The sequence below is a fragment of the Drosophila pseudoobscura genome, chromosome 4 (assembly GCF_009870125.1).
Source record: "Drosophila pseudoobscura strain MV-25-SWS-2005 chromosome 4, UCI_Dpse_MV25, whole genome shotgun sequence".
Classification (NCBI taxonomy): Eukaryota; Metazoa; Arthropoda; class Insecta; order Diptera; family Drosophilidae; genus Drosophila; species Drosophila pseudoobscura.
In genome coordinates, this window is record NC_046681.1 from 23,588,334 (window position 1) to 23,601,914 (window position 13,581).

Below are 13,581 nucleotides of genomic sequence, written 5' to 3' on the forward strand. Positions count from 1 at the left end.
CTGGCATTTCATTTAACTGTCTGTCTAACTGTCTGTCTCTCCGCCTCTGAGAGTTGTGTAAGTGTAGCTGTGTCTGTGTGTATCTGTGTGTGCCTGCGTGTGTGTGTATGTGTGCCTGGGTTACCCTTTTCGAGTCTATAATGCGATTTGTAGCCAGTTTCTTTTTATTTTTCCACTCCCGATTCTGTGATTGTCAATTAGCTGTCACAATATTTGGGGTTAGTTTTTTGGGGCTTTTGTGCGGCCACAGGGTATGCAGAAAATGCAGGGGATTTGAGGCACGACACTGCGGCACTGTGATAATTGCCAGACAATGAATTGAATTCGAATTGAAATTGAAATAAATTTAAAATTCCGCTTCCATTTCTTCATTTGTGGCCATCAATATTTCATAGCATACTTTCAGGCCGGCCATGCAAATGCCTGCTGCTCTCTCTCTCTCTCTCTCTCTTGCTTTCTGCAAGTGTAGCTGTTCACACGTGCCAAAAAAAAAGCCCAGAAGAAAAAGGACAACGCCTGTCAGGGCCACTTAGCCGGAAGAAAGGGGGAGAGAGAGGGTGATGGAGAGTCAGTTCAGTTCAAAACAAAATATTTATTGTAGCCGTTGACAAGCTGAGCCTCTCTGCGTCTCCCTCGCCCTCTCTCCCACTCCCTCTCCCTCTCTCTGGCTGTGTGTGAAAATGTCGACATTTTAACGTCTGTTTACCTATCGATTATTTCAGGTAAATTAAGTAGCTTCGGCAGACGAGGACGACATCGATGTCCTTTCTGTTGAGGGCCGCCTGCCAAATGCATTAAAGGATCAGACATGCCCCCACACACACACAGGCGTGTGCCCCCCCTTCCGCCCCTGCACACAATCCTCTGCATAGCTGGACAGGCAGGCACTTACTTATACAAACAAAGATCCACCTTACACACACAAACACACACACACACACACCCATGTGTGTGTGGGTGGGGTCTGGGGCATGTGGTCATTATTTTGACAATTACACACGTGGCGCCATTTGGCCAGGCTCCTGTTTCTGCCTTGGCCCACCTATAGCTCCGGTCCCCTTCCTTTTGCCCCCTCCTAAGTTTCCCTCTGTGTGTGTGTGTGTGTGTGTGTGTGTGTGTGTTTTGGGGGCTTTGTTTTAGTGCTGGCCGAACGTTCCTATATGGATTTTCCATTAACAATTTGAATATGTAAATGATGGGAGCCAGTGGCACAGTGGGTCCCAGTTCAAGGCTAAATGTGAGACGAGAAATTTTTTGGATTTGATGGGGAATATATTGGAGACCTGTAACACTTTTGGCAGGAGGAAATTTCAAGCAATTTCTGAAAAGAATACCTTTTTGGGGCAATGCTTAATATTCTCTTCTTTAAGATTTATTTTTAAGTCTGAAAAATAATAATTTGGAAATGTTTATTACTTTTTCGTTAATGGAAAAATGTGGGGATGATCCCCAAAGTTTCTTTCAATTTATAGGATTTCTTCCTGCATTTATTTCCTTTTATTTTCTTTCCATTTTGTCATTGTTATATATATATTTTTTTAAATCATGTACATGGCATGTAAAAACCTCTGGGCTAGAGACAAAATTCACTTCTTTTTTCAAGCACCTTGACGCCACTGTCCAGGGGAACACGAGCTCCATGAGTGGTTACCTTAGACCCAGCCGTGTGTTCCCCCACCTCCTGTAACCTGTCCCCTGTCCCCTGGCCATCTTAGCCTGTTTGCTTGTGCGTGGAACGCTTCATTTAATACGTTAACAATGAGATTGTCCTCAATAATTGAATCCACTAATTGACTGATGATTACATTTTGTGTTGGCCATATACCAATAGTCCACCAGTACCAATACCAATGCCAATCGGTACCCGGCTGCCCCCCGTCCGAAAACCATGCAGGGAGAAAGTATGTCATCGATCGATCGATGGGGACGACGCAAGCGGTTGACTTTCTCAAGCTGTATTATTCAAAAGGGCGCACAAACAAACAGTAAATATATATATATATATATGTGCGGGTGCACATATACACATACACATATGTATATGTGAGAGAGCAGCTACAAGGAACACGCACACATACTCGCACATACATAGATACACGCACACATAGATAACGTATGAAAAGAAACGCACACATACATTCACAGAGAACAGGAAAACGGGCAAAACTCAAAGCTACATGTATGATGGACAGGGTTGAGGGGGATTGTAGGGGGTGGGTGGGGGGTGGTGGGTGGTGATAGTGTCCGGGGATGTACTTACCCCGTCCAAGGTCTTGATGTTGTGCAACGCGTCCTGGGCGCGCAGGGCGGCCTTTCGGGTATAGTAGGTGACAAAACAGCACCCTGCAAACGAAAATGAAACAATCGAATACATATCGAATACAAATCAAACGGATCGATAGACAATTACACAAAACGTATGATACAAAAAACAAACGTGTTAAACGTTATATACTCGTATATAAATATATATAGTTTGTAAAATGCAATAGAAAATATATTATTTACTGGGGGACCAATACAAAAATTATTATTATTTTTGGCAGCGTTTTATCATGCTCTTTGGCCAGGTTGTTCAGGTATTATAGTAGGTATATTTATATATGTGGGTACAGGCCTTGTCATGCGGTTTACTGGACGGTTCACGGGACGAGCGCTTCATGCAAGCCATGCGGGGCGGGGGGGGGAGTATGAGAAATGGACGGAAATCATGGTGGGGGGACTATACAAAGCTTTGGTTAGAGCTTACTAGCCAAGCGATAAGCATTTAGAGATCGTACTAGATTTGTGGGGATATTTAATCTATTTTCATGGAAAACAGTTCCCGCTTATCGGTCAGTATCGACTTTCTTATCTATGTACCATTTATAACCCTCAATAGCCTGGTTTTTTCTCTTCACTTTTCCATAAATATCGTTATATAAACAATAGTTAGTTGACTGCAACACCTGCTGCCAAGTGAAACTCTCAACGATATACGACTTCTTATCTAATCATAAATAAAGTTACTGAGTATCCATACTCGATAGCCTACCAGATCTCTACGAGTATACATATATGTATGCCTTCTTCTTTATATGAGTATATGCCTGACTATCTTTGAAAGATGCCTTGAAGCTTCTGGAAATAAAAGTCAATATGTTGAATAGGTGGTTCAATATTTGATCATTGATCTGAGCTGATTAGAGTGTTGATTGCTAGTCCTCTTATCTTTTAACCACCAATATAAAAGCTATCTTTAAGGCGTTGCTATCGTTATTTTCTATCCACCTAGCTATCACACAATGCGGTCTTTCTTTGAGCACTTTTCTATCCTATACTTCTTATAAAACTATATTAAATTACTTGCTTCTCTGGTCACTCTTCATATCCTTTTCTCCATTAGTTAGATTAAATTATAATCCTCCCAAAAACCTGGCTATCATCGTGTTAGCCTTGCTCGAACACCTTACATTTAACGGGTCCCATATGCACACACATGCCTCCCCCCCTCACAGCCCCCGATCAACCACCCCTCTAGGCCATAAATATGCATAATGGAATTTACCTTTTCGCTTTCGGAAAAGTTTGCAAGCAAATGCGGATATTATTCTAATACAGCCCCGAAAATTAAGCAGAGCAACACCCGACACACATATGCTCATATCCTGCATCCTGCTGTGCAAGTTTTTCCTGCTTATACACGCACAATTATGGCCAATTACCACGGCTGAAACTTTGCCCAACCGCCACCAGAAGCCCGAGGGGAAAGGAGACCATCCCCAGCCCAAGGGGAACCTGAGGCCGAGAGAACAAGTTTTAATGTTGACGGGCTCGCCATCAGCATAATCATATTACTTGAGGTTTATGGCCAGAGGCAGGCACTGGGGCAAAAATTGATGGACATTGTAAAATTTCATTGAATACCGGAATAATCCGCACATTTGTATGCCCGAAGGGTAGCCAGTGACGCCTCGACTCACCTCTGCTAATCGATGTGACCTTATCCCTGAGCACATTCAGGGTGTGAACGGGCCCGAACTGCTCGAACATCTGACGGAGCCTGGTCTCGTCCCAGGTCTTGGGTATTTGGCCCACAAACATTTTGATATTATCCGCGTCGGGTTGATCCTTCAGCATTTCGTTGCTGTTCGTGTCCATGGCCTCCAGTTCGGTTTTCAGGTCATCCTCCAAGGGACTCGACATGCTAAACGAGAGATGGGCAGAGAATTTATAAGAATTATTTGCATTTACATTCGTAAAGTCATTAGAAATCCCAAATACCAGCCACAACTTTTCCATTGAACTACTATATTCCCACTCTTAAGCTCCCTGCCTGTAACTGCTCTTAACTTCGTTTGCTAATGACCATAAAAAAGAGAGATGGAGTGCCTGCCACAGCAACAAGAAGTCTCCTTGGTCTCGCTCTCAACCAAAGTTGGCTAACAGCATAAAATACAAATACTAATTGTTATTAGCAAACTAATCTAATCTAAAAAGTTGTAAACGTTTTTACTTTTGTTTTGTGGTTGACCAGTCTCCCTCCAACTGGGGGGACGGCTAGGAATGTCCTGGATAGGGGGGGGGGGGATAGGGGCTGTCCTTTGAGTGACTGACTGGCAACGCATCGAACGCTGTACTTTGAGGTCACTTTCGGTTGGTTTTTGTGTGCTGCCCGAAAAAGTTTTCCCAGAGATGTCCCTGTCGTTGTTGTTTCTAATCGAGGGGTTTATTGGGTGGTGCTCTTGATGGTCTACCAAATTGACTTTTGGTTGGTTGTCAAGTTGCTTGCTCAAAGGGAGTTCTGCTGCTGCTGCTGTTGGCCCAATAAATTTGAGCACTTAATTGTCTCTGCACAGAGCAATGCCGGGTGGGATTTTGTTTCTCACGTATTAAAATTTCCATTGCATACTTTTGGGCCGGCAATTGATATTCCCTTCTATATAGCCAGGGGGGGTAAACGGGGGCTCATTATTAACTTCTATCTGACGGGAGTCATCTGAAATGATGCCATTTAGGAAATTACTTCCAATTTACTTTTAAATTTCTTCATTTTCCAATTTCCTGCGTAAGTAATTTCCCCATTCGCCCACCCCCCTTGGCGCTCCACTGGTTGTGAGCGGCCTGCAGGCGATGGATGACAACCCTCCGACACTCAGTGAAAGCGAAGAGCTGCCGCGGGCCATCAAATGACAAAACGAAATTAATCTATTAGAGCCGGAACGAGGACGCGCCAAATTGTCTATGTCAAGGTGATAAATTCAGGCCTGCCACTGCCTCGGCCTCTGCCTCTGACTCTGCCTCTGCCTCTGCCTCTAGGTGGAATATGCAAAGTCGAGGGGAGGCCGTAATCCATCGTGACTTCTGTGCCTGCAGCATAAATCTCGTAAACGGAAAACATTCACGCATTTTGCAACAGCCAATTCCGTGCGTGTTCCCCAAAAATGAACGGAAAAATAAATAAAAATAACAAAAGCCAAAGCCAAAAACAAGGAGAAGGAGAAGCGGTGGAGCTGGAGCAGCGACAGGTGTGTTGCCCCTGGAGTCTGTAAGGCAATTATTTCTGGCTGGCGCCAATCCATCGGGGAGCGAAAAGAGAGCCAAGAAACGCTCCCCAGCCCACAGCCTCAGAACATCATCTCCTTGGGTGTCTCTCGGGGCTGCGCTTGTGCATTAATAATTCAGTTTCATTTAAATGCGACCAGGCTTAATGAGAAAATCGCCTGCGGTGGCAGCTGAGGCGTGGCAGAGTGGCAGAAGGGCAGAGCAGGCTCTCACTGGGATTTGGGGTAGGACAGCAGGTGTTTGGCGGGGCGGGGCAGGGCCCACTGATGATGATGAGGCTGGCGATGATGACGACGACGATGACTCTGTTGGTATCGTAGCTCAATGCGAATTCAACAACTTGAGTGAGAGGAAAGTCCGCTGTCATGGCACCGTGGGCTGAGGTCTAATGAAAAACCCGTGCGTCTCAAGCTTCAGCGATTACTACGCCTCGGAGTGCTACGATAGTCCTGGAAATAGCAGGAAAATCATCGATTTTTATAGTCCAACACACACTTGAAGCCACTGTGAGATGGCGACACAGTCCAGTCGTGACGTGGCACTTAATTTATGATGGCAGTTTGTTATGCCGCGGCTGTCACAACAAAAGCAAACAGCTCAAAGATAGAGGCAGGACGGACTGGACCCAGAGGCGCATAAAAATGACCCAACATAAATTTAATAATTCTTGCTTTATTATTTAATGGCCGAGCACGACAGCAGAGCCAGGAGAGCCGCATAGATGATAGTTCTAGGGCCCCTTACAGTCGATTCAGGCTCTCGTTTGGTTTCGCTTTCAAGCCTGCGGTGGTTCCCCCTGAAATCCTAGACCCCCCCATCGTTATCGTCATTACGAAGACGCTATAATATTATAATTACAATGTCCTGTCAATAATCATTCGCTATTATCTTTGATGGCTCTTTGGCTATGTGAAAATTGCCGCCTTGATGGCTTCTGCCAATTAATAACCTTAATGCAATGCCAATTATCATTAGTCACTCGATGGGCTGCTGCTGCGACCTTCCACCATCCACCCTCCTCCCCCCTTCATGCCCTCCCCCCTCTGGCCAATGCACATTGTCACTTATTTTAATTAAATCAGTCGACGAAGTGGGTCGCCCGACGATTTCGAGTCGAATTTTTATAATTTCCGGGCAAAGGAAGCTCGCAAATAGAAAATGTGGCGCACGTCCGAGGAATAACCATTTGAAATGTGATAGCCAAAAAGTTGTCGTAGTCGGAGATGGCGGCCATAGGAAATTGAAATGTTCTGCTCGTATAGCGGCCAGGTAATATGCAAAATGATAAGCACTGAAGTTGAATGGCGGAAACGCTTGTAAAGGTTTCATGGGATGGGACACCGTTTGAGGGGAATTGCGATGAAGGACAGGTCTTTCAGGCATCCATTTATAGCTTGAAGTGGGGATGGGGCTCTTGTAAAGCTGTGTATATGTTAAGGGACTTCCTTTAATTGCCTCCCCAAAATGAACCCTCAACAAATTGCATATTCCATTGCATACTTTTCAGCGCCAGCCCAAATTACTAATTACACCAACACCCACCGACTAAATCACTAACCAATAAATCATTTCGCAGCCATTTGCTGGGAAGCTGATGCAGAAAAATGGACTAAAGCTGAGCTCTGGGAGGGGCGCTACACTCACCGATTTTGGACGCTTGTGGCAACATTGGGTGGGGCAGCGGCGACTACTATAACAGCAGCATTTCCGATGCCCCCGGCCAGGCTCTGGCCCTGGCTCTGGCTCTGGTCGACTAATGAAGTTCTGGAATTAATGCCGGAATTCAGCTGCGTTGCTGCTGCCGCTGCCGCTGTCGCTGCTGCCACTGCTGATGCTGCTGTTGTTGCGGTTGTTGCGGCTCCAGCTGCTGTTGGTGTTGCAGGAACTGCTGCTATTGCTGTTGGTGTTGTTGGTACGGTCGGCGTTGTTGTGCTGGAATTTATTTGGTTTTGCAAAAGTGTTTCCAACAATGCAGTCGACATTTTTGTTGTAGCTGGGATGAGGCTTGCTGTGTTGTTGGTGTTGTTGCTGTTGCTGTTGGTGTTGCAAGTGGGCCGCAAATATGGATGGAAACTTTTCGCAGCACCTGTAAAAGTTGTTGTCGCTGCGATGGCACCTGAAGTTGCTCCTGAGCTCGTTAGATTCTCTAAATACTTGACTGGCTGTAGTTGTAGTTGTAGCTGTTGTTGTTGTTGTTGCAGCTGTTGCTGTTGTTGTTGTTGTAGCTGTTGTTGTTGTTGTTGTTGTTGCTGCTGCTGCGGTTGTTGTACGTTGCAATTGTTATTGCTATTTAAATTGTTATTGTTATAAAGGTTGCTGTTGTTGTTGTTGCTGCTGCTGTTGGTGTTGTTGTTGCCATTAGCAATAAGTGCAACAGGTGCCGTTGTCAGCATCGTAGTTGTTGCTGCTGCTGCTGCTGCTGCCTCGTTAGTTTGTTCTGTTGCTGCCACGGGCCCGGCCACTGCCACTGCCACTGCCTCTGCTGCTGCCTCTGGAATGCCGCTCAGTGTATCCGCGTGCAGATTCAAGGATTGCAACATCATTTATAACAGTTTTGTTCTGTTTTTATTACCGACTCGCGACGACCCCCACCCTGTCTGTCCTTGTCTCTGTCTCTGTCCCTGTCCCTGTCTATCTGCTGTCTCTGTCTCTTTCTGTCTGCTGTCGCTAATTACTTTTAGTGTCGCATTTGGCGACGCTCGCTTTTTAATTTGCTTCGGGTTTTAGTTTTATTAAAATTGTATATTATTGCGCTGCTTTTAATTGTTCCCGCTGCCCAGGAGTCTCGAGTCCTTTATCCTTTATCCCTTATTTGTTGCAGTTCGCTCTCGCTTTGTTTATCACAGTTTTTCCTCTCACAATTAGCTCCAGTGTTCGTATTCGCTGGTTTTTTACACTCTGCGAAAGGGTTCCAGCACAACTGTAATTAAATAGAGAACAAAGTGTTTGCTGATTAAAGGACATGGATTATGTGTTGTAGAAAATGTATTATTGTAGCTATGAGTGGGACCTTTCATGAGGTTAATGTTCTAGTTTGAACAACAGTCGTGTTCTATGGTGATTTCTATCTTGAGGAATGGCAAAATATAGTTTCTAAACAGATTACTAGCCTATACTCGAATGATATCTCACATATAAGTTCATTCTTCAGATGATTTTGAAATTCCATTACATTTCGAACATCTCTCATGCCTTCAATTCGATTGGAAATGAGCATCCCTCAAGAGCAATGCAAATATTTATTAATTTTTTAAGTATCCACTAGGGAAACCACAGTCAAAATGGCTGCCAGCTCTTCAGCCTATGACCACTGACCACTGACCACCCCAAAGGACCCCAACCCCACCCCAAGGGCAGCCCACTCGGCAGCTTGTAGCTTATCCAACTGCATTGAGCATGGAGCGTAACTGCATAGCTAAGCGCATTTCAATGGAAGTGCCTTCCACGTTGACTGACAGACTGACCGCAGTACTTGGGCTCCACTCCACTCGACTGTCTGTCGGCATTCAAGTGCCGGGCTTTGATACACACACTCTGCCACATACCAGTACCAGTGCCAGTGCATGTCTATATCTATATATGTACATGTATCTGCCGCTAAACAGATAAGCATTTCGAGTGCTCACACAGACAGATTCAGACAGTGGCGGGGCTGGGCAGGGCAAGGCGAACGAGTGCTGAGAGAGAGAGAGCCCACTGCTGGCCGCACAATGTGGAAGGCTCCAGCTAATTAGTTAAATTGAAATCAAATTATTTGTTGTCGCACTTGACTGACCACAGGCATGGACGGGCGCCTTAATTAACGCGCGCTTCCACACACTCGGATTCGCAGATTCACAGATTCACAGAGTGGCTGATCTGATGGGTCGGATCTGGTGGTTGGTGCAGAGACAGAGGTATCTAAGAGGCATATACAACCGCATAAGGACTTGGCAGGAAAGCGATTACCTTCATTATCCTTGCTGCGGTAGAATTGAGGCAGTCTCTCTCGAGAGAGTTTCTCTGTAAACCAATCCGAGGTGGTTTAAGCTCAAGCTTAAGCTGAAGCTTAATTGGGCTTCTTTTTGAAGTAAATATAACAGTGTGTACTTTTAGAAATGCTTCTTCTTATACATTACAATCCAAAACCACTGGCAGGTGTTCCTACAGGGTCTTAAAATCCTTTTTTTATATGTTAATAATATATTTATATTAATTATTTGAAATATATTTTTAACTGATGGTTCCTGGAAGCCTATGAAGTTCATGAAGAACATGTCCAACCGTCTTTGTAATGGTTCTATGGTATGATATTTTGTTTTTTTTTAATATTTTTCCTGTAAAGTCACAGTTAACCTAACAGTCTCCATAACCAATATTGTCTTAAGCTTTTATTTTAAAGAATTCGCTGCATTATTATTGTTAGGTATTATGGTAAAATGAATGTACGGTCACACCTAACTTGAAAGAGTCCGTGACAAGAGGTGACCAAAAAGAAGAGACTGAAATTAAACGTGTATGTCAATACACTGCCAAATTGACGACGAGGATGTGGTTAGTACACTGCTATTATTAATTCTACTTTCCAAAAATATATATGATCCCAAGTGTAAATGATACCATATTCACAGGAGGCTCTGGACGTATACGTAGTCTGTATCTTACACTCGATTAGCATGGTGAATTTCAGTTCATTTCGATGTGACACAAATACCTAAATCAGAACTCCATAATATATGTATATATTTATCGGAATTTTATTTGTATTTATAATCATTTGTTGCATTTGGATTATTATGGAATAATAGCATGATGTATTATCAAGCTGAAATCCCTCAGAAAGAGGACTCGTCCTAAAGCGACGTTCCCTATCTTTCCGATACTCTTTCCCTGAGTATTTTCCGACCTTAATCTTAAAGTTCACTTCAGTTCACGCACACACTTTTCTGCCACACTCTTTCCCCCTTCCGCTTCCGTGTCCCTCGCGGTGCGCGCGTTTTCCCCTCATTCTCCAGATAATCGCCACGAAAATTCGCCGGTTTTTCTATTATTTTTTAATAAATTTCAACGCTTGCATATTTTCGAGCTCTTCTATTTACGCTCTTCGCTTATTTATTTTTGCCTTTGCTTTTTATTTCTTGTTTGTGTTATTTTTACGGCTCCGTCCGCTCCTCTTGGCCGGACACTGGCAACTGTCGTCGTTGCCGTCGTCGTCGTCGTCCCCATCATCCGCATCGTTGTCGTGCCATAAAACGCTTGTTGCATCCAACCCCCAGTCGCCATTCCGTCGCCCACTCCGTCGCACTCTGGCAGCCCTCAAGCCAGAAACAAGCGTGTTAGGAAGGCAGGCAGCCATCGGTTTGCCAGCGGCATGCTACTGAAGCTGAAGCTCCTGCCGTAGCTGCTGCTCCTTGCCACTTGCCACGCGCTTATCCCAGCACCATCAAACGATGTCGACGACAACAACATCGACGCCAATGTCGTTAGAGTGAGGGTATAGCCCAAGAGGAGAGTTGTTTCGGCTATGGGAGGGGTCAGATGACTGTAGGATCATCAGATCTTCCACAATTGGTAAGCAATCTCCGAAATCTACACAATTTATAGATTTTAAAAGTGCAGATCCCTTAGATCTGTTTCTGGTCTCCCCCTGAAAGGGTATGCAGCTGTTCAATATGGTTGTGGCACCCCCTTTCCCCCTTTGCTGCTGCATTATGAGCAGTTATCGTCGCTGCCGCTGCCTCTCGGCTACCTCCTGGCTGCTGCTGATGTGGCTCCTGCAGCTTTAACAGTCTCGACACACAACCCACCCCCCACCGGGGGAGGGAGGCGTGGAGGAGCAGCCAGCTGTGCCATCCTCCGCATAGCTGTTGCTGTCACCTTGTAATTTTATTTATCTATTGATTATTGAGTATCTCTTTTCTATTTATTTGCCTTTGTTTGCCCACGCAGCGGCGTTGACAGAGAGCTACCCCTAAAGGCAGCCCCCGGCCACCAGCCTTTGGCATTTTTATTAAACCAGATTCCTATCCTTTCCTTCGGGTGTGTGGGGGAGAGGGAGAGCGTGTGTGTGTGTGTGTGTGTGTGCCCCTGGCTGTTTTTTAATTAACTTTAGTGACAATATTTTGCCCAGCTGCCTACCCTTGATCCGCAACCCCTCAGCCAGCCATCCCCCAACAGGCTCTGGCCAGGCCGGAGATAATCAAACTTTGTCCGTTGTATGCAAATGTAGGCAACAGATTCGTGCTCTTGGTCCCGTTCGTAACACACACTCTGTGACCCCAATTGCAGTGGCTGTTTCTGTTTCGCTCTCCCCTCTCTCTATCTCTCTCTCTGTCTCTCTGACAGATGACAGCGCGCCGTTGACATTTCGTAAAGATGTCACTTGTCGTCCATGGGTGCATTGTACCATGGCACACGGCTGGGGCTGTTGCTTGGACTGGTGCTGGGGTTCGTACCTCCATATGTCCGAGTCACATACTGGGTATACCCACTCCCAATCCCACTTCCATTCACTTGTTGAGCGAGTTTCCTTATCTTATCTGTCCCTCTGTCCCGCTCTTTCGTTTTATACGTTTATTGTGGTTTACTTTTCCATGCGTCGTCGTATGGAATATGGCATATGACGTGTGTGTGTGTGTGTGTGTATCTGGGGCTCATACGCGTATCCAAGTGCAAAGAGAAACTATCCAAAGTTGTGCTTGGGATGGGTAGATTGGGATAAACAGGTTTCCATATCGTTTGATGATATTAGGGGCATGACTAAGCCAAAAAAAAAGCCTCAGATAACACTTGGGTATAACAGTTTTAGCGGAGTTTTTATAGCAGTTTAAAGACTGTTTCAATTTCGAAATGAAAGTGTGGTATATGCAGTTTGTATAACAGTTTCAAAGGGATATTTTTTAAAGATTTATATTATGTATTTACTCACACTAATCCCTCGACTAATAAAAGTATCCAAAGGATGATATTTTGGCTCGGCTTTTTTGACTCTTTTCACGTTTCACACAACAGATGTCACAATATCCATATCTTGAGCTGATATCAAGTACATTTATCTACATATATGTATGTATAGAGCAGGTATATCAATCATTCAAATCACTGTGAATGCACTCGCGTTAACTCGCGTTAATGGACGACAACGACGACGACAACGAAAAAGGAGACGAACCGCACGTAGACGCCTATGGAGGGCAACTAACAGGAACCCGAAAATTCGTATTCTGATTTCATAATTCTCCCAGCGGAACCCCAATATCCAACCACTCACCAGCGCTGGCTCTCTCTCTCTCTCTCGCACTCTCTCCCGATGAGTGTGGCTCTGCTGGTGCTTCTGCTGATAAGGGTCACCGCTTATCGCATAATTGCTCGCTGATTGCCGTCAGGTAACATTCCCTGTCGCTCTTTTTCCCTTGGGTTTTTCTCTGCACAAATATTTGCTCTTGCCGGAGAGCTCTTCTCCCGCTACTGTCGCTGCTGACCCTGCTTCAAGTCGAAATGTGACTCTGTTCGGGCTGTACAGGTGGTGGAGCTCTTCAATGGAACATCTTATCGAGCCAGTGCAGGGGGGACATTGGGGACTGGAAATGCAGCCATGGTCGATCTAACAAACATTCGCGCACTGGAGCGCTCCATGGAGCGGCGGCTAAACAATTTGTATGGCCATCACTTCTTATCAAAACACATGACGAAACTGAACCGATCCGAACCCCAGCGAAGCACTGTAAAATGGAGCCACTAGAACAGTTCAAATAACCATTGTCCGTTGCAATTACTTTCCAACTCTCGACTCTCGGGTCTCGACTTCGCGCTCGATATATCCGCACTATAATGCTCATAAATATAAACTAAACCCGTGCGAGTGGCCGCTCTGAATATATATATCCTGTCCCCCGTGTCCGTGTAAGAGTGCCGGCCATTACACAAATACCAATGCCTGTCTGTCTGTCTGGGGCAGCGATTCGTCAGGGGGGAAAATGGAGACCAATGAGCATGCCACGTAGCCGCCAAAGTATCGATGAGTTTCAAGTGGGCGACCTGGCGGGTGGAGAGGGGTGG

At 45.2% G+C, this 13,581-nt stretch overlaps 1 protein-coding gene across 2 annotated transcripts in view; it reads right to left on the reverse strand.

Moving 5' to 3' along the window:
- bru2 (bruno 2) overlaps nucleotides 1-12,751 on the reverse strand; it is a 53,359-nt gene extending 40,608 nt beyond the window's left edge. Inside the window, exons 1-5 of one of the 2 annotated variants that reach the window (XM_033379585.1) lie at nucleotides 12,452-12,751; nucleotides 7,815-8,464; nucleotides 7,189-7,745; nucleotides 3,963-4,186; nucleotides 2,261-2,343 (exon numbers count right to left, since the gene is read on the reverse strand). In XM_033379585.1, coding sequence (XP_033235476.1) covers nucleotides 2,261-2,343; nucleotides 3,963-4,186; nucleotides 7,189-7,745; nucleotides 7,815-8,087 — 1,137 coding nt within the window. In that variant the 5' untranslated portion in view covers nucleotides 8,088-8,464; nucleotides 12,452-12,751. Of the gene's footprint in view, nucleotides 1-2,260; nucleotides 2,344-3,962; nucleotides 4,187-7,188; nucleotides 7,746-7,814; nucleotides 8,465-12,451 lie in introns of those variants that run through there. The other variant, XM_033379584.1, reaches the window with a different exon arrangement.
- Between the last annotated feature and the right edge of the window lie 830 nt (nucleotides 12,752-13,581).